At 41.6% G+C, this 18,270-nt stretch overlaps 1 protein-coding gene across 1 annotated transcript in view; it reads left to right on the top strand.

Moving 5' to 3' along the window:
* LOC147050865 (contactin-associated protein-like 5) overlaps positions 1-18,270 on the top strand; it is a 64,049-nt gene that overhangs the window by 30,640 nt on the left and 15,139 nt on the right. The window contains exons 6-13 of the mRNA XM_085920167.1: positions 371-555; positions 1,465-1,608; positions 5,076-5,352; positions 5,507-5,650; positions 6,203-6,356; positions 12,664-12,770; positions 14,332-14,451; positions 15,641-15,841. Coding sequence (XP_085776293.1) covers positions 371-555; positions 1,465-1,608; positions 5,076-5,352; positions 5,507-5,650; positions 6,203-6,356; positions 12,664-12,770; positions 14,332-14,451; positions 15,641-15,841 — 1,332 coding nt within the window. The remainder of the gene's footprint in view (positions 1-370; positions 556-1,464; positions 1,609-5,075; positions 5,353-5,506; positions 5,651-6,202; positions 6,357-12,663; positions 12,771-14,331; positions 14,452-15,640; positions 15,842-18,270) is intronic.

Raw genomic sequence — 18,270 nt, 5'->3', positions numbered from 1 at the left:
TGACAATTTGTCTCACATCACAGCAAGTGTACAATTAATTGTTCACATCCATATACTTGGATACGGATGAACACGCAATTAAGAAATGAAATAAAATCGAAGCAAAAAAAAACAAACAATTAGACAGTAAGTGTCTCACCGCAGAGAGCTTTCTCTGTAAAACCAGAAATAATTTGTAACCCTAATTATGACCAACACCGTACGTCCTACCACCTGTGAAAAAGGTCATTAAAACAACAAATCTTTTAGAATGTTTGTTTTTACATGATCTAATTGCTCACATATAGTTCTCCAGTTTGTGTCATGGGGGCTCCTGACCTCACTCGTACATTTTGGACTTACCTACCAACACCCCCTGCTGTTTTCCCAGACGACAGCCGTCCGAGGTTGAGCGCCCCCCGCATTGCCGTCACGGTGGGCAGTCTTTTGGATGACCAGCATTGGCACGCGGTGCACGTGGAGCGCTTCAACAAGCACGTCAACCTCACAGTTGACGCCCACACGCACCACTTCCAAACCCAAGGGGAGGCCTACTCGCTGGAGGTGGACTATGAGGTGAGCAAATTAGCATCAAGTGGCCCGAATCGGTTTGTAAAATGGAGTGCACTTGATGCATTTATCCCGTAAGCAGAGCAGTGGAAACACCACGCATGTGAGAAGTGCTTGAAGTCTTCCCTCTCTAGCACTGCAGAGACAAAAAAATAAATAATAAAAGCCCAACATTTAATAGTGGAGGAAATGTATAAAGTATGGATTGAACACCTCCATGCTCCATCTGCATTATGCATGCGGCCGGCCGAGTGCATATTCAGGATCCCTTTAAAGCCTCCTCCTTTTAAAAGTAGTCAGCCGGACATAATGCTTTCAACTCATGCAGCTAGCATTAATTAGAGGGCCAAAGCTGATAAAATCTCAACTGTTAAAAAGAGACGTTTCAACTGGGCACGCTGCGCAAGAACTGGCGGGCATAAGTAATGGCTCAATTCCTGAAAACCTTACCTTTTAATGACCACATACTCCATCCCATTAATAATCAGACGCTGGAACGGGAACAGCCTTCCCAGAAAGCGTTTGCCAAACGGCCGTGGGATTTGTTTTGCAGGGAGCCGCAACGTCTAAGTGAGCTTGGCTTGCATTCCGCCAATTTAGAGATATGAGTTCGGAAGTGTTGAGGTCAGAGCTTTCAGTTAAGTTCTTGGAACGCCTTTTCGGGTCTTCTCTTTAGGGAAAGCGACTTGTAATAATCTTAAAAATGAGTTTTTAAACATGCATGTGATCAGTCTGAGGATCCTCTGCCTCTTCTGGCACGTCATATTGGCAGTGTTACTAGCACCGCTTTAACAACTCACACAGCCCAACTATGCGTTTGTATGTTCTGCTCATGAATGCATGGGTTTTCTCCAGTTTTGCCCTCGACCCCAAAAGCCCAAATTAAAGCATTTCTTTCCCATATCTTTGTCACAGCTGAGCTTCGGTGGAATCCCGCTTCCTGGAAAACCTGGCACGTTCCTCAGGAAGAACTTCCATGGATGCATGGAGAACCTTTACTACAATGGTATCAATATCATAGATCTGGCCAAACGGCGCAAACCACAGATACACACCGTGGTAAGTTTGGGATTTTTTTTTCCCGCTAATATTTTGTTTTTGCTATTATTATTATTGTTATCATGATTATTATTATTATAAGCTCATTTGCCAAACATCGATTTGTGATGGTGAAGATTTGTCATTCAAGAAATTCTAGGAAGAAAATTGGATGGAGGAATCCATAAAGCGGCCATCATTTCCAACGCGATGAAGAGATTTGGAGTGTCCGATAATCAGACAGTAACCCCTGCAAACCTTCGCACAGCATCTCGCCCTCGCCAGCCCTCGCCCTTTAAAGTGTGATTGGGGCATTAAAAGTCCTTTACTGACAACAAAAGCAGGGAGGCGGAGAGAGAGAGAGAGAGAGAGAGAGAGAGAGAGAGCAGCTGCCATGATGGGAGCTGTAATGGAATTTCAATGGGACAATCTCCCTGAAGTTGATGGAGGGGAATCTCATTGCGAGTCAAGGAGCTGTGATTGCTCTGCACTGCCCTGCGGGCGCCGATAAGGCCTCGGCCCACTCCACGGCCGCCACGCGCCCTGTCCCGAACATGATGCCTGCCTGCACTGTGCAGGTTGAACCCCAGTTTAAATTTAACTCATTTGACTCCATGGGCAATAAACGAAGTCATTTTTGGCCCATCTGGAGGGATTTTAGAGTCACTTCTGAGAGGTTTTTCATGGAATTGTCTAGAGTTTTACTGATATCATTCAGGTGACTTTCTAGGAAGTGCTGTTCAGAATACAACCTTGCCGCCACTTGACATGTGAGCGTGCATTTATATCACTTTTTTTTTTTTTACTACAATAATTCAAGGATAAACCGCCAACAATCGTTTTCCTGGTTTAACTCCACCCACACCCCCAAAAATGTAAAGAAAATAATAATGATTGGAAGAATTTGAGTATCCTGGGATTTTTATCACAAGTGATGGATGAATAGAGCTGGCGATTGACAGGCAGGTTGGTGCAGCATCTGCAGTGATGTGGATTCTGTATCACGCTGCCATGATGAAAAAGGAGCTGACTCGAAAGGCGAGTTTCTGCATTTACCCGTTGATCTTTGTTCCTACCGTCACCTGTCTTTACGAGCTGTTGGCCATGGCCGAAAGAACAAGATCACAGATACAAGCAGCCGAAATGAGTTTCCTCCACGGGGTTACCGGGCTCTCCCTTAGGGATAGGCTGAGACGTTTGATCACGTGGGCGGGGCTCGGAGTAGTACCGCTGCTCTTCCATATCAAAGTGAGCTGGATATGGTGGCTCGGTCACCCAGTCAACCTAACCCAAACGCTTAAAGGATGCATTGTAGAATTTGTACTTATGTGTTATTGGCTTCACATCACACCGTTTAAAAAAAACATATTTAGGTGTGTTAGTAATTAATACTCAAAATGCATTGCTGTCGTAGCAATTATCACTTTTCGCTTTTTGCTATCAATGTCTCATGACAATTAAAATGTCTCATTGAAAACTGCTAATTGCAGAGCTTGGCTTGATCCGTTCAAACATGTTTAGTGGGGTGATTTCATGCTATTTATCACGTTTTTTTACGTAGAGGCGTGAAAATTGTGTCGAGGCCTGTGGACCGGGAATTTGACATGCTATAGATCCTTGGGATGTTTTGACCAAAATGTTTGATAAAGATATGTGGGAACTGTATATAATTGGAATTACAAAAACAAGTCTCTTTAGACGTTACCTGCTGAGGATTATTTCAATTCTTGCTAGCCAAAACAGCAGCACCTACAGTCTTTCAGGGTGGGTTTTATTATTATTCAAAAATTGTATGTATTCGTGCATACAACTGCCCCTCTCCACATTCTTATTTTCTCTTGGAGAAAAAACAAAACAAAACAGATGAATATCATTTTCTCACTTTTATAGATGCTATTGTTAATACTTGGTCATTAGAGAGTGTTCTGATGAGTCCATTAAGCACAACAGCAGCAGGCAAGGGAAAAAATCTCTCAGATGAATCAAAGTGTGGAGACTCACTTGGTGCTGTAAACGACTTGCCTGCACAGTATTACAGATGATCTTACGTTATGTGAAGATGGCTTCTTTGATGATGATTACCGTTTCAGTAGACTGACGTTGCGGTGTTATGTGTGTCCATGTGTATGCTCCGGGGAACGATGTGACTTTTATGTCTCTCCCAGTTGACTTGTTTCGCTGTATGGCAAATATTTTATTTTACAATTAAAGGCTTCTTCCCAACACCCAATATTCAGTTGAGTAAAGGAAATTCCCGGGCCACAATGTAATGATAGCTAGAATGTCACCCAAAACAGAAATATCATGTCTCGGCGTATTTGTCTATCTATCTAGTAGACAACTTCCTGGTTCATCAACAGTGAGCACTCTTATGATTTCAATACGAGGTTATTTTGTTTGTGTTCTGCTCTCTTAGCAGCAAATGTATAGAGGCCTCTGCTTACCCTGAAATTATTTGCTCCATATTTTTCACCCCACCTTGGAGGATAATATTGGCTCCAATTAGCACATCCTGAAAATGACAAAGGTGTTGCGGTTGTGAGGGTTACGCCTGGACAAACCATCTTGGCAAATTAGCGGGAGATGTGACAAGTTTTTAAGAGATGGTGTTACCAGAAAAAAACAGAGTTGAATTAGTAAAACCAATTAACTCAAATACATCAGGGAGCAAGAGATGTGTCAAAATGTCTGCTTTTACAAAGATAATAATGGACAATTAAAACAAATTATTTTTAAAGTTCTTTAATTTCATTTGACTGTTTTATCCATCACATCAAAACCTTGGGAAATGAGTTAGTATCATCAGAGCCTTTTATCTATTTTTGGTAGCTATTAAAAAAAAAAAATTTACCTGTTCATTGGATGGGGGGAAAAACATCACATTGGGACGTGAACAAATGTTAAGAATAACAGTTGAAAAAAATGTGTTCAATCAAATTTTGTGTTATCTGGAGATGAAATGCCTACCTGGCTGCTGTTTCAACCCTTCTGTAGCACTCGCATGCAGTGAATAGTCTATTGTCCATGCAGCGCACTGAGTAAGCTGCGTATCCACCAGACTTCACAAAAGGGAATAATAATATTCTACAATAAGTCTTAGATTTATGATGACATAAAAGTGTCACGATTTTGCATCAAAGGCGTACAACTCTACAGTCTGCTGATGTACCGCAACAGTTGGATCTTAATTATATGGTGAGTGAGAGAAATCCAACTGACTTCCCAAATGGGAATAAGACTAGCCCGGCAAAAGTCTCGGATTTATGATGTTTCAAATGTGTCAGACCTTGTCTCAAAGCTGATTCTCTGAAACGGTTGGAGTTTAATTATTTTGGTCCGGGTGAGAGAAAGGTTCCACAGGCGGTTCTTTAGCCATATGTTCCGTGCCCGAGCATGTCAACTTGATTTCCATACAAATAGAATTCAGTCTCACATGAGACACGCAGTCCTAAAAAGAGGCGTAAATTGGTGCCTGTGTCACACTCCAGGGCAACGTGACCTTCTCGTGCTCGCAGCCCCAGCTGGCGGCTTGTACCTTCCTGAGTGCCAACAGCAGCTTCCTGACACTTCCGTCAGTGGCAACGGGGGCGTCTGCCACCGGGGGCTTCTCTGCCCGCTTCCACTTCCGCACGTGGAATACCGAGGGGCTGCTGCTGTCGGCGCCGCTCGGCTCGAGGCCCCGCAGATCAGAGTTGCGGATCCACGATGGCCGGCTGCAGCTGACCCTGCACGACTCCGGGCGCGAGTCAGAGGAGGTCTCGCCAGGTGAGCGGAAAGGTGACACGCAAACAGAATTTAATCAGCTTGTAAAAGAGTGCCCTGGAAATAACATCAATTGCCGTACGCCCGTTGCCGCCTTGAGGAGTGGAAAGACAGAACAAATAACTCTTTGGCTGCCATCTCATTGGTTCCCTTGCAGATTACACAGTCAATGATGGATTGTGGCATTCCGTGAGTCTGGAGACGAGCAATTTCCTCATTCGTCTGACGGTGGACAGCGAGCCGCCGTCTGAGATCGAACTGTTGGCCGCGCATGAATCCAGAGGCAACTTTTACTTTGGAGGTTGGTGTGCATAAGGCTTTTTTTTCCCCCTTCTGCATAGACCTTTTCAAAACATTAGTCAACAAAAAGCTCCAAGGTACCTTTGCAGGATGTGTGAGTGACTGCCACTGACCTTGGGGCTCTTAGAGCAAAATAAGAGTAAGACAAACACAACAAAAGATCATTGGAGGCAAACTAGTATGGAGCAGATGCAGCACTACAAAAACTGACAAAAAATTGGAGACAGTGGTGAGTCTAAGCCAGGGTTTTCCAGAGGAGTTGACTTGGAGGTTTGCCAATGGTTAGCGGTTTACGTTTATCATAATGAAAGATAACTGTGCCATTAATCCCAGCTAAAAAATCAACTTACCTGCTGAAATGTAAATTAAAGCTTCCATTCCAAGAAAGATGTATCACATCTCATCTGACATGTCACATTCAAAGTAACATGAGAGAGAAGAAAGTTAAAATCATTCAAGGCTCCATCTTCTGCCACCCGGAAGTAGGCCTCCATGTGATATTATGGTAAAAATGTCTTCAACGCAAATAAAACACAGTGTCTTTTCCTTCCAGGCTGTCCCACTGCCGACTGTCGGTCACCAAACTTCCAGGGCTGCATGCAGCTCATCTTCATCAACGGCCAGCCAGTGAACCTCAGCCATGTGCAGCAAGGCATGCTGGGAAACTTCAAACACCTTCACTTTGACACCTGTGCCATCACAGACAGGTAGGGGACTCGTTTTGATTCCTCAAAAAATGACCTCCACTCGCCATCCACTTGGAACAAATAAACACAACATACCGAATAGACACCTCCTCCTTTTTCCCACAGGAACATAAAAACAAGTCTTTACTCTAATTACTGATTTTTCACACACCGTTAACTAAGCCCATTTCCACTCCAATCAAAACAGCCGCACCTACTGAGGAACCTAGACAGACCTTCAGATGAGCATTATCTTGCCACATGTTGCGGATTGAGTTAAATGTACACTATTATTACTTAGGATCTACCTTCATGTCGATAGAGCTTCTTAAACGAGAATCAGCATTCCATTAGACTCTGATGTGTGGTTGTGCAGTCATGTTGTGTGTGTCCGTGTGTATGTCCTGGGGAATCTGCCTCTGGCCAGTGCAGGTTCTTGCTGTTTCCATACATTTTTTACAATTATTTTTTTTAACTTTGGTCTTATGTAATAAATAGGATGACAGCCTGTACCAGTGGCGGCGTGTGGATTTGGTACCTGATCCTTCAGTGGGGATTTTCCTGATTGAATCCACCTCAGACCACCGCTAACATGTTGCAATTATGAAATACATCATATAACCACAAGCAACCATGTCCGGTACATCATCGGGAGCAGTTCAAAATCAATAATTTTCTAACATGAGATGAATACAAGAAATATAAATTCTTCATAGTCAACAGAAATATTGATTGATGTGTACAAGATCGCTACAGACGTGTTTTGCGAGTCAAAGTTGGCTCTAAGCTTTCTGACTAACCAAACACAGGATAGAAAAATGGCCCTGGTTGGCACTGTAGGGGTTAATTTGTCATCGGATTGGTCAAAGAAAACGTCCCATGGCCAATAGAGCTTAAATTACATTGGTCAGCACTACAGGTTCTGAAGGGCAAATGAGACTGACAGGGCAGCACATACAGAAATAAATAAATAAATAAATAAATAAATAAAGTACATATACAAATAGTGTAGCACCTCCCCAAAATCAAATAAATCTTGGCTAATTCAATACACTGAAAACTTTCAAATTTAATTTTGCTGTCATTCATTAGATGGTACAGACATAAACGTCGCCACTGCCCATCAAACCGTATGACGCCGAGCAGTATTGGCATCATGGGGGAGTTCGTAGACACTGCTACCCCCTAAATGAGTTACTGCAGCCACCCTAACTGTCCCTGATCTCTGCAGGGGAGCATTTCCGTGCCAAACGTCATTATTTTCTTTTAGATCTAGGCGTAAAGACACTCACAGTGTGCTAAAAGTTGGAAAATACATAGTGTCACATCCTTTGTTGTTTAAGTAACATGCTCCTGTTGGCTATGTCAAGTGCACTGACTTTTGAACGGCCTACTACTCACCGTTTCCACAACAATGTGCAAGAATAGATGGTTCATTTCAAGACAAATGCTCAAAGTGTTCAAATAACTGTGGATTTAAACAAATGGCACAATGCAATATGGCAGCAAATGTATGCCAAGTGCAGTGTGGAAGTCGACTAGCGAACCACTGCCCGATGGCGGCGGCAAGCGCAGTGACAGGAACATCCAATTAAGCAGCAACAAAAAGCGGGCGGCAGTCTTCCCTGGCAGAGGTCTATGCTAACGAGCTTGCTACTCACCGCCCGGCGTGTGCTGCGTCATCGCTCATTAGCTCGCTCAGCTGCAGGGCTGCTGAAACAGGTGCGACGGGCCGACCACCTTTCGTGGAGGTCCGGATATGGCTGGGAATATTCGTAAAGCTGCTGTTTTTCCTCCTCATTAATTCTCTGGGGAATGTTGTTCCTTTCCAGCTTTTGTCCCTTTGGATATAGTGACTACCAACAGATAGAAATGCACGCATACTTATTTCAAAATCTCTTTGTTTCCTCAGCCATACCTTTGATTTACTGAGAAATTTGAATACACGGTTTCAAAATATCGACCCCATTAAAATTGAAGATTATAATGATATATACACAGTTGGGTTCAGGATAATTTAAGTGCACTTTAAAGGTGCCTATAGTGTGTGTGTGTGTGTGTGTGTGGGGGGGGGGGGGGGGGGGTTTAGATAACCTTTTCAGTAGCTGCGCTATTATTAGCTTCAACAATGCAATCTTTTCATTTTATGATGTTGCATTCATTCTTTCAATTTTTGTCGAAAGCATTTATGCTTTTAAAGGCCACCTGGAATTCACTTGGAAGAGTTGAGTAGATGAATGTGTTTTTTTTTAAACTGTGCATCTTTTATTAACCTAGAATTTGAAATGAACAATAGAATTGAATTAAATTGACGAGAAGTTTTTATTTCCATCCATGCAAATGCATTATGGATACTGCGCATGCTATTCCAAACCAAAAAGTTATTATGATATTAAAATATTTCTTATTCGATGGTACTAAGCCTATTCATGTCAGACAATTTCAGTTTGATTACATGGGACTACTTGACAAGGTCATGTTGCCTTATGCTGAAGAGAAAATTGCCTCTGAAATGGGCTTTTCAACAAGACAGTGACACAGATTCACCATTTCATAATGCATCCAGCCTCATTATTAAAAAGTATTGTTATCGCCGATACTTTTACTTTGGCCTACTACAGTTAAAATAATCCAAATCGAGAACTCATACATTTTCATTTTTTTTTTCTTCATTTGGACGAGATGTGCAGTGTTTCCAGTTCATGTATGGAAATACTATCTGCTATGATTCTGAACCATCGGTGGGAGTTGCACAATATATTTTAGCTGACCAGGCAGGACAAGTGCCATCCTTCACAACAATGAACGCGTACCTTTTAACGATTGAAAAGTGGAGAAATAATCAAATTTAATAACAGCAAGCGCGCGTTTTACAGCTTTTAAGGCTATTGCAACGTTTATGGCCCATTATGCAGCAAGAAACCGAGGGCCAAAAGCAGCACTTAACATTAATAACTATCATGTCGTCTTCCATTAAGGCTTATTTTTAGCTTCAGCTGAGGCTACCTGTGGGGTCGGACCGCACTGCAGGTGTTCCTTATATTTTGGTGAACTTATTGCGCTGCATAAAACAATAGAAACAACTGTCAGCAGGATGCAGTGCAGTTCTATCCAGCAATAATGGAGGCAATGTGTCTTGCAGAAGATAAAACACGTAGCATTAATCAAGCCTGGCTGCTAATGTAATGCTAATATTTCCGCTGTGGATAAGATATCCTTTGTTAATCATGTATGGGAATTTAATGAAAAACGATTTGGTTCCTCTGGGGATTGAACCCAGTACCTTGTGTGTGTGCGTAGTACACTTGCACACATACTGTGTGAATGTGTAACTTGGGGAAAAGATTATGGGCGGCGACTGGTTAGCACAGCAGCCTTGGAGTTCAGAGGTCATTGGTTTGTACCCGCCTTCCTGTGTGGGTTTTGCATATTCTCCCCATGCTTGAATCATGAGGGCTCCAAATTGTTCTTAACGTGACTGAATTGTTGATGTCTATATATGTGCCGTGTGTGGATGGATGGAAGGGCGGGCGGATATATGGAAATGTTGAGTGGACTACTTAAAAAAGCATTTATCTGAACTTGTTAAATGTTTGGGGAAAAAAAAGAAATGTATTATTCTATAGGCTACCAAAGAGTCGTGTCTTTGGTAAATTCCAAACAAAGCTATTGTCACTTTGAGCATTTCGATGGAAAAAAAATAGACTCTCCAGTTTTTTAGTCTTATAGTCATTTCATGACCCAGAGACTTGAAAAACCATTAAGGAACAGATGTGACCCTTTGAAGAAATGTTGGTCCACCACCGGGTGTCTCAAGAGGGGAAAGCAGTGCCTCAACTTCAACACTGTATACTCGAGTTGGGGACTCTGTTGACCTCGACTCGGTATGTTGTGAGTTGGTCACAAGAAATCTTTGAATACCTACTTAATCCCACTAACACACCATGAGGACTCACAGTCTGGGGCCTCTAAGATAGGCTCTTCTATCTCTTGGGTTGAGGTTGCTGTGGTGGTCAGAAAGCTCCTCTGTGACACATCCCCGAGGGTGGATAAGATCAGTCTATGGTTCTTAAAGTTCTGAATGTTGTGAGCCTGTCTTGGTTGATATGCCTCTTCAACATCTGGGTCAGTTCCTCTGGAGTGGCAGATCAGCGAGCTGAGTGGTGCAGCATCTGCACTGAAGTAAAGTCTCTGTTGATGTGTTGATGTGAAGAAGGAGTTTGTCCAACGTGACAGGACCCGAAAAACAATTCAAAGTAATTATGTTGATTTCCCAATTCAGCTGCGGAATGGATCATTTATGTAGCGTGTAAGATATGTCATCATTTTTATATCTTTAAAACAGTCCGGCGGTCAGAGGAAGTTATGTTATTAATCGGGTATGTTCACAAAACATTGTCATCCACAATGCATGTTGGGTTTTGCAGAGAACAGCACACTCAATCCATCTGCGTCTCCTGAGAAAAGGACAAGAATAGCCAGTGATTAAGCCGCAATCGGATAGCCACGTCGTTTCTGACGCCTCACTCAATGGAAAGTGGCTGAAAAGTGTTTGAAATTACAGATGTGGGATTTAAAATCAAAGATGGTGTCAATCAAGATGATATGTGACTTCTTTGTGCTGAAATCCAATAAGCGACTGTCGTGGTGTCAAAGCGAAAGGAATTCCTTTAACAAGCCTCAACCTTTTACCAGAACTGGACAAGGACACTGAATTATTGGGCTTTTTCAGAAGGAGAGAATAATGAATGATAGTCAAGAGTGATCCAGTGGATTTGGTTCCAGGGCCAATTTGTATTTCCAGTCGTTATAATTTAGTTTTTGTGGACTGTATCATTGAGACAAAAGGTGTTGGCCCAATTCAAAATAATCAAATGATTATGATGGAAGCAGTAAGTAACAACTAGCATCCTGCAAATGAAGGTTATTCACTGTTATTTTTATTTGTACTAGTTTTTAATGTTATGTGAGTCAAAAGTTGATTATTATAAAACAATGTGGCTGAAAGACGTGTTCTGGATTGTCTGAGAATGAATAATACATCTTATGCGATCTGTGATTACCCTGAGCAATTTTACATCATCCATAAGTGGACATCTCCATGTAGTTCCTTACAAACGTAATTTTTGCTCGTCGATCTCCTGCAAGAACTTCACTCAGCTAAACTATGCGCCTCTCATGTGCTAAATGTAAACGGAATGAAAGGAGCCGCCTCCAAACAAGTTGGCTGCGTTTTTGCCCACAACGGTGCCAAAGCCCGATTCTAACTTTGTGTGTCTGCGAAAATAGAAAATGAAAGAAAACTCTCCCATGTGCATAGCTAGACCGTGGCTTGCCTTGGACTTGCGCTGTGCCCCATGTGACTACGCCCCCATAACATATGGGATTACGTCAAGGCAAACTTAGTTTTTTGTACACCAGAATGTCTAATGTTAGTAGAACTGTCAAAATGAATATCTGGGTGACCCCAAACTTTTGAATTGTCGTGTGTGTGTAGGTCGAAATATTGTCAAAGAAACATACTGCAGTAGCTAATGCAAAAAAATGTAGACTTGAGAATTGATGACATTTTAAAAGCCATTCCGATTGTGCTCCATATGAATCGAAACCATATGTACTTTGGATGAGGAGATGTGTTATGAACTTCACGTTCTACCTTAATGTCAAGTGCAAACTTTAATCCAAACTGTAAAGTACTTGAGCAACTGTTTAATCTGAGTATGACATTTTATTCCGTTTAATAATGAAGCAAGAATTATTCATAAAGGATTAAACATGAGCCGCATAATAATAGCGATGATCTGTTTTGGTATTTCTGTTTACTACATTTAGGATATGATGGCAATAATGTGTTGCTTTCACATTATGTGATAACTATACATGCAATGTTTTCATCACATTCATATGAAGTTACATACTTTATGGTTTTATGTATCTAAATTTAATTAACTTGAGTAGCTAAAAAGAAAAACTAAAATCACTCACCCTTAAGTCATGGACAGTAAAAAGACATGTCATCTTGCCTTCTGCTTTTTATGTCAGCTTCTGCTTTGCAAGCATAAACTGTTAGTGTACAAATACGTTAACCGCTGTTCATCATAAAATGCTTTCACATTCATTCTTAACATTAAATAGCGCCTAACCCGGCAATAAATCATAATGCAGATGCACTTTTTTTTTTATTTACATTAATAATTGTCGTATGTTATGAGGCGTGTTTTTCAGAAAAGCTACTCAAACTTCCAATTGTTTTGGAGGCTGGGGCATATTAGCAGGGTGTCATCATCAACATTTACCAATGTGTTGCTGTGATGTTGTTGTGCGGCAGGTGTGTCCCCAACAAGTGCGAGCATGGCGGCCTTTGTTCGCAGACGTGGAGCACCTTTTCTTGCGACTGCTCCGGAACAGGTTACTCGGGAGCGACCTGTCACGATTGTGAGTTCCTTTTCATTTTTGTCACCTTCATAGCTGTCTGCTCAGGCTTACATTCCCCTTAATAAATACATCAATAGAAATAATATAAATACAAGTTCTGATTGTACTTGATGAGATGACTGAACACACTTTGTGGGTTTATCATGCAGGCAATAAACAGCATGGTTATTAGACTTTTTATATATTTTTTAACATTGTTTATATATTAATATCCTGTATCATCACCTTGACATTTGTCATGCAAATGTCTCTATCTCTTGCTCCGGAATACTGATTTACTTATTTTTATGCTGGCAAACTCAAACCTCTTTTTGTGTGTGTGTGTGTGTGTGTGTGTGTGTGTGTGTGTGTGTGTGTGTGTGTGTGTGTGTGTGTGTGTGTGTGTGTGTGTGTGTGTGTGTGTGTGTGTGTGTGTGTGTGTAAGATAGAACATGACAGACGGGAGCATCCCTTGAATTAAAAATAGGCAAAAATGAGTACGTATTAAAAGCACGGCCGCCGTGGATGACAGGGTGGAATAAGTAAAGCATCTTACTGTGAGGCACATATAGTTTACATTTTTCAAATCTTGATACTTCCACTCTTATCTGCTTCTCACTTGGGAAGGGTAGACTCAAGTAACCCCTAAAAGCACAACTTTTCCCACACTAGTCAGGAATATTGCTAAATTAATGCAGGGGGCTGTATAATTATATTTGAAAAATCCCATATGTCATGAGGTTATACTCTAACATTATTATTTTGTAGTTACGCTCTTAACCAGTACATTAAGCATGCTTTAAGTTTGGATGTTATCAATTTATATAAATGACTTTCAAAACAAACAACAAAGAGACAAAAAACAGCGTTATTTTGTTAAACCTACCATCTCTCATCTTGGAGTAAAAACAAAAATCTTCTGGATCAACATAAAAAATCACCTCAAGTGTTCTCTGGCTCAATGCCACAGGCTTTCATCCTAATCCGCTCAGAACTTTGTGGAATATCTTGTTCAAACAACAAACAAAAAGCTCATTGCCAAAGAAATATGAATGTAAAATGCTTTTTTGATGTTGAAGCTTCCCAGCAGAGCCATCACAAGTGAACGTCAACATTATCCATGACAGGGCTCCCATTTTCTATTAGTATGATCATTCTCCATAAGGAATGAGAACGCATTTAAGTGGTAGTAGCAACATTGGATAGTGAATGGGTGAGGCGGCCGTGTAAAAATACAAGAGATGGATGGATGGATGGATGGATGGATGGATGGATGGATGGATGGATGGACGGACGGACGGACGGATGGACGGACGGACGGACGGATGGACAGATGCATATTTTTGATGTGGGACTTTCCCCTATGCTTCATTTCCAAGTACAGTATCTAAAAGTCATCTTCAGGCCCTACCCTGTTTAAACCTGCTGCACAAAGACAGAGGTCAGCCACAAAGTAGCTGCGGAAAATATAGATAAGGAAACGGTCGATGAAATCTCATCAGGGTCATAAAGTCCTTGTATTATTTTTCATTTAGAGTTAATGGGACTATTAGAGTTGAAAATTGTTCTTCCACCTTTGCAGCCATCTACGAGTCATCCTGCGAAGCCTACAAGCTGACTGGTGGCTCCTCTGGCTTTTATTCTATTGACCCAGATGGCAGCGGTCCCCTAGGGGCCACGCAGGTGTACTGTAACATGACAGGTGAGCCCACAATTTCGATTCGTGGTGTGCTAGCATGCAAGTATTCTATACTAAACCGAGGCAGAATGTGTGCAGTTATCAATATTTGAATCGATCGTTTGAACACACAAATGCTTGCTTTTGACGCCGCTCAGAAAAATCTCAACTTTGCAAAGTTAGACGCACTACAGGAGGTGGGACGCTACTGTCTATTGTGGGGGGTTTTTTTTGTCTGTTTTTTTTTTTTTTTGACGCCTTAGCTTTACATAAAGATCCCACGACTTGACCTCAATTACAAAATACATCCGAGATGCAAATAGCTCTCAGCATGACGACCTGTCATGCATAATCATAACGTGAGTGGGGATTTTCTCAAAGGAAGTGTAAACACGAAGACACGGTGTACTGCAAGCTCAGTTAAGATAGAGTGCTCATCTAATTTCACTCGACAAACAAAGGATCAGCTAGTTGGAAATATTGTTTGTTTGCTATTTTCTTTCTTAGTTTTCATGTGGAGGGGGTGGCTGACAGGTGCAGAGGGGAATTAATTAGCTTTTGCACGGATGGTAAATGTCAGCGAATGCACAGATGGGCCTCGTCTGTGATGTTGAGATATGTCTGCATTACAAGCGAGTGTCATCCTCCAGGCTGGAGTACAAACCACTTTATGGTGACATTCACTAAAAATATCCAGGGTGATTTACAGATTTATTTATTATTGGAAAACACATAATTCAATCCTGTACATGAATGAGAAAAGGACCACAAGGGTGCATTTTCGTTTTTGTTTTGAATTGGAAAATAAAGATGCCAGGCTCTTTTGTATGGAGATAACCAACCTGTGCAATGTAATATGCATCCCAGCTGTCAGTTCACTCGACACCTCTCTCTGCCGGCAGTCGTTTCAAGATTCATGACCAATTAATTTATGAGCGGACTGCAGAATTAGATGGTGCAACTGAGCCGAGTAATCACATTTGAAGCGTAGCATTATAAAACACACAGCTGCACTGAACGCAAGTTTAACTAACACTGGATGGGAAGGTTAATTATTTAATAGAAGTGACTTGGTGAGTCAGACCTGCAGCAGTAATTTAATTGTTGTTCCGGAACACAAACCTGCTTGCAAATGTATCTTTTTATGTGTGGGTAAATTGGGGGATGTTGTTTGAAATAGGTTTGTGGAGTCAGATGAACTTGTTTTTTGTAGAAGAGAAAGTTTGGACCGTGTTGAGCCACAACAGCACCGCGCCAGTCCAAGTCCAGGCCTCATCACTGCAGAGGCCTCACATCATGGTGCTTGACTACGGCGCCTCGCCGGAACAACTCCAAACGATTGTGTCAAGGTCAGAGCACTGCCAACAAGAAGTGGTTTACAACTGCAAGAGGTCCCGTCTCTTCAACACAAAAGGTGATGACTGTTTTGTTAATCTCATTATACTGTACGAACAACCTAATCTACTTCTTTTAACACCATCCGGCAGTACCTTACTTATTTTATCCCAATCAGGAAGCACCTCACTTAGTCTAACCCAATCGAAAGGCACTTGGCTTCCTGTAACTCAATCGGGAGGCACCTTGTAACCAGTCAGGTGACACATGACTTCCTGTAACCCAATCAGGAAGAACCTGACTTCCTGTAACCCGGTGTTGAAGCAATCTACTGCTTTTAACGCCATCAAGCAGTATGTTACTTTTTGTTATCCTACTCAAGAAGCATGTGACTTCCTATAACCAAATCAAGAAGAGCCTTACTCACTCGCATCCAATTACAAACCACCCTGACCCAATCAGTCAACACCTCATTTCCTGTATCACAATCAGAGAGCACTTTCCGGTACTTCCTTTATATAGAAAAAAATAATAATAATAATGCATAACCCACCAAATCTCAGTGAGCTAGTGTGTTAGTCCTGACAACCCAATTGTGTAATTGTCTTTTTGCCCTTGACCAGTAAGGTGCTCCACACTGTGGGGCTTTATCTATAAACCCACAAGGAGGAAGCACTCAACTGTCTGTAATCCAGTGAGTTGGCCCTTCAATTCCTTTAATCAAATCTGGTAGCACTTATTAAACCAATCAGATAGCACCATGATCACTGTTATATAATCAGGTAATTGATTACAGTCAAGCGATATTCAAGCAAACTTAATCAAATAACACTACTTCCTGTGTAAGCCAATCAGGAAGCAAACGCTCCAAGTCAGGAAATAATTCATTCCTTGCAACCATATCAGAAGACACTTTTCCCATAGGAACACATAACTCTCTTGGGCCCAAAGGAAATTATGAGATCTGACCATTTAAGTAGTTGTATTTTTACTATTAACTAAATCAGAAGCATTTACCTTTCTGTATTTCTGTCCAAAACCAATCAAGTAGTACTTGCTCTTTCACCAGGCCAATCAGGCAGCTGTTTGCTCAAGAATAGCATGAATCAAGCATGTATTGAAATTGAAACCTATTCTTCCTAGTTTTGATTGTGAGCTATGGGGCTTGATACAGAGTAGCCAGGAGAGAAAGTTCTAGCTCCATCAACACAGTCGCTTAGCTGCAAGTAAAGATGTTTTGCTTCAAAATCTCCTGTGGAGCGATTCCAGGATGTGTCATTGTGTTTTGCTTGATTGAAACTTAAAGACACAAAGAACATTCGTGTGCCAGGTAAACACTCTCCCGACGACAACATCAAGCGACTTTATGAACATTTATCGCGTTAATTTACAGGAAAGACAATCAACGACATCTGTTGCAACCAGCCTGCCGGGTTTACAGATGCCTTCCTGTGCCAACAACAGATGAGCTCGCATCTAGGAAAACTCGCCTTGCCGAGTCGAGGAGGCTGGATTACGTGACCTCCTTCTGCCAGCTTTCCCGTCAGCCTCTGCTGTTCACTTAAGATGCAGATGTTGTTCAGGCATTTAATGTCCGTGTTGCGATGCTCGACCGTAGATGATTCGAGTAGCAGGTGTTCCTGGCTTCGTCTGACTGATGCTCGTCACTGGGAGCCATGCGGTCGTCATTAAGACAACAGTGAAGAAGTAATTACGTTCCAGAATTCCGCCAACGTCCTGCTGCTATATTTAGAGTTATTGTGCGAATGCAAGAGAGTCAAGTATTCACCCTAATGATATTGTGAGACACTAACACATTTTTCTTCTACTTATCGTGCAAATCCCAAATTGCCGTTGCCTATACGAACATTTATTATTCTTCCACTTAATAGCAGCTCCCTTTCGCTTTCTTTGGCTATGTTGTTGAAACGCTTTTTGCAAGTGTATCCAAAATCAAGGCGATAAAAGCAAAGGTACCAGCACATTGCTTCAGAATGTTTACCGAGCGTCCGACTATTAGAGGGCATATTTTGCGCTGTATATGAAGCCAAAGGTGTCTCAATGGGACAGTTATGCTTTTGCTTTTTTAAGGTTGTTTTTCTTGTTTGTTTTGAGTAGAAGATTCAAAATTGAAGGGATAAAGGCAATTTTTCCAGACTAAGTAAGCAGCCAAATTGCTGTAATGTCATCTTTGCTACTTAAAGGAATAGAATCAGAGGATTATTTGTCATTCTCAATTTGTTTATACCTTTGGCATTTCGGCTGGACCATTCTGAAATAATTAGCAAGCAATTTCACATTTCTTATCACCTGCATCGATTTTTACTACCTGATTGGAAGGCTATGGGCATTCATTTGTTTTTTTTTGTTTTTTTTTTGCTAGTGGTAAGCATTTTATTTAGTAAGCAGCAAAGCGGGCTTTCCAGTCCCCCACCCAAAGTTTGACATTTTCGCTGCAAATCCAATAAAACAACGGGCATGAAACTGATTAGTTTGCAGTTTGTATTT

Source organism: Syngnathus leptorhynchus, chromosome 9, assembly GCF_054491065.1.
Source record: "Syngnathus leptorhynchus isolate UIUO chromosome 9, UIUO_Slep, whole genome shotgun sequence".
Lineage (NCBI taxonomy): Eukaryota > Metazoa > Chordata > Actinopteri > Syngnathiformes > Syngnathidae > Syngnathus > Syngnathus leptorhynchus.
Note: the sequence above shows the minus strand (reverse complement) of the source record. Positions and strands in the feature narration are given on the sequence as shown.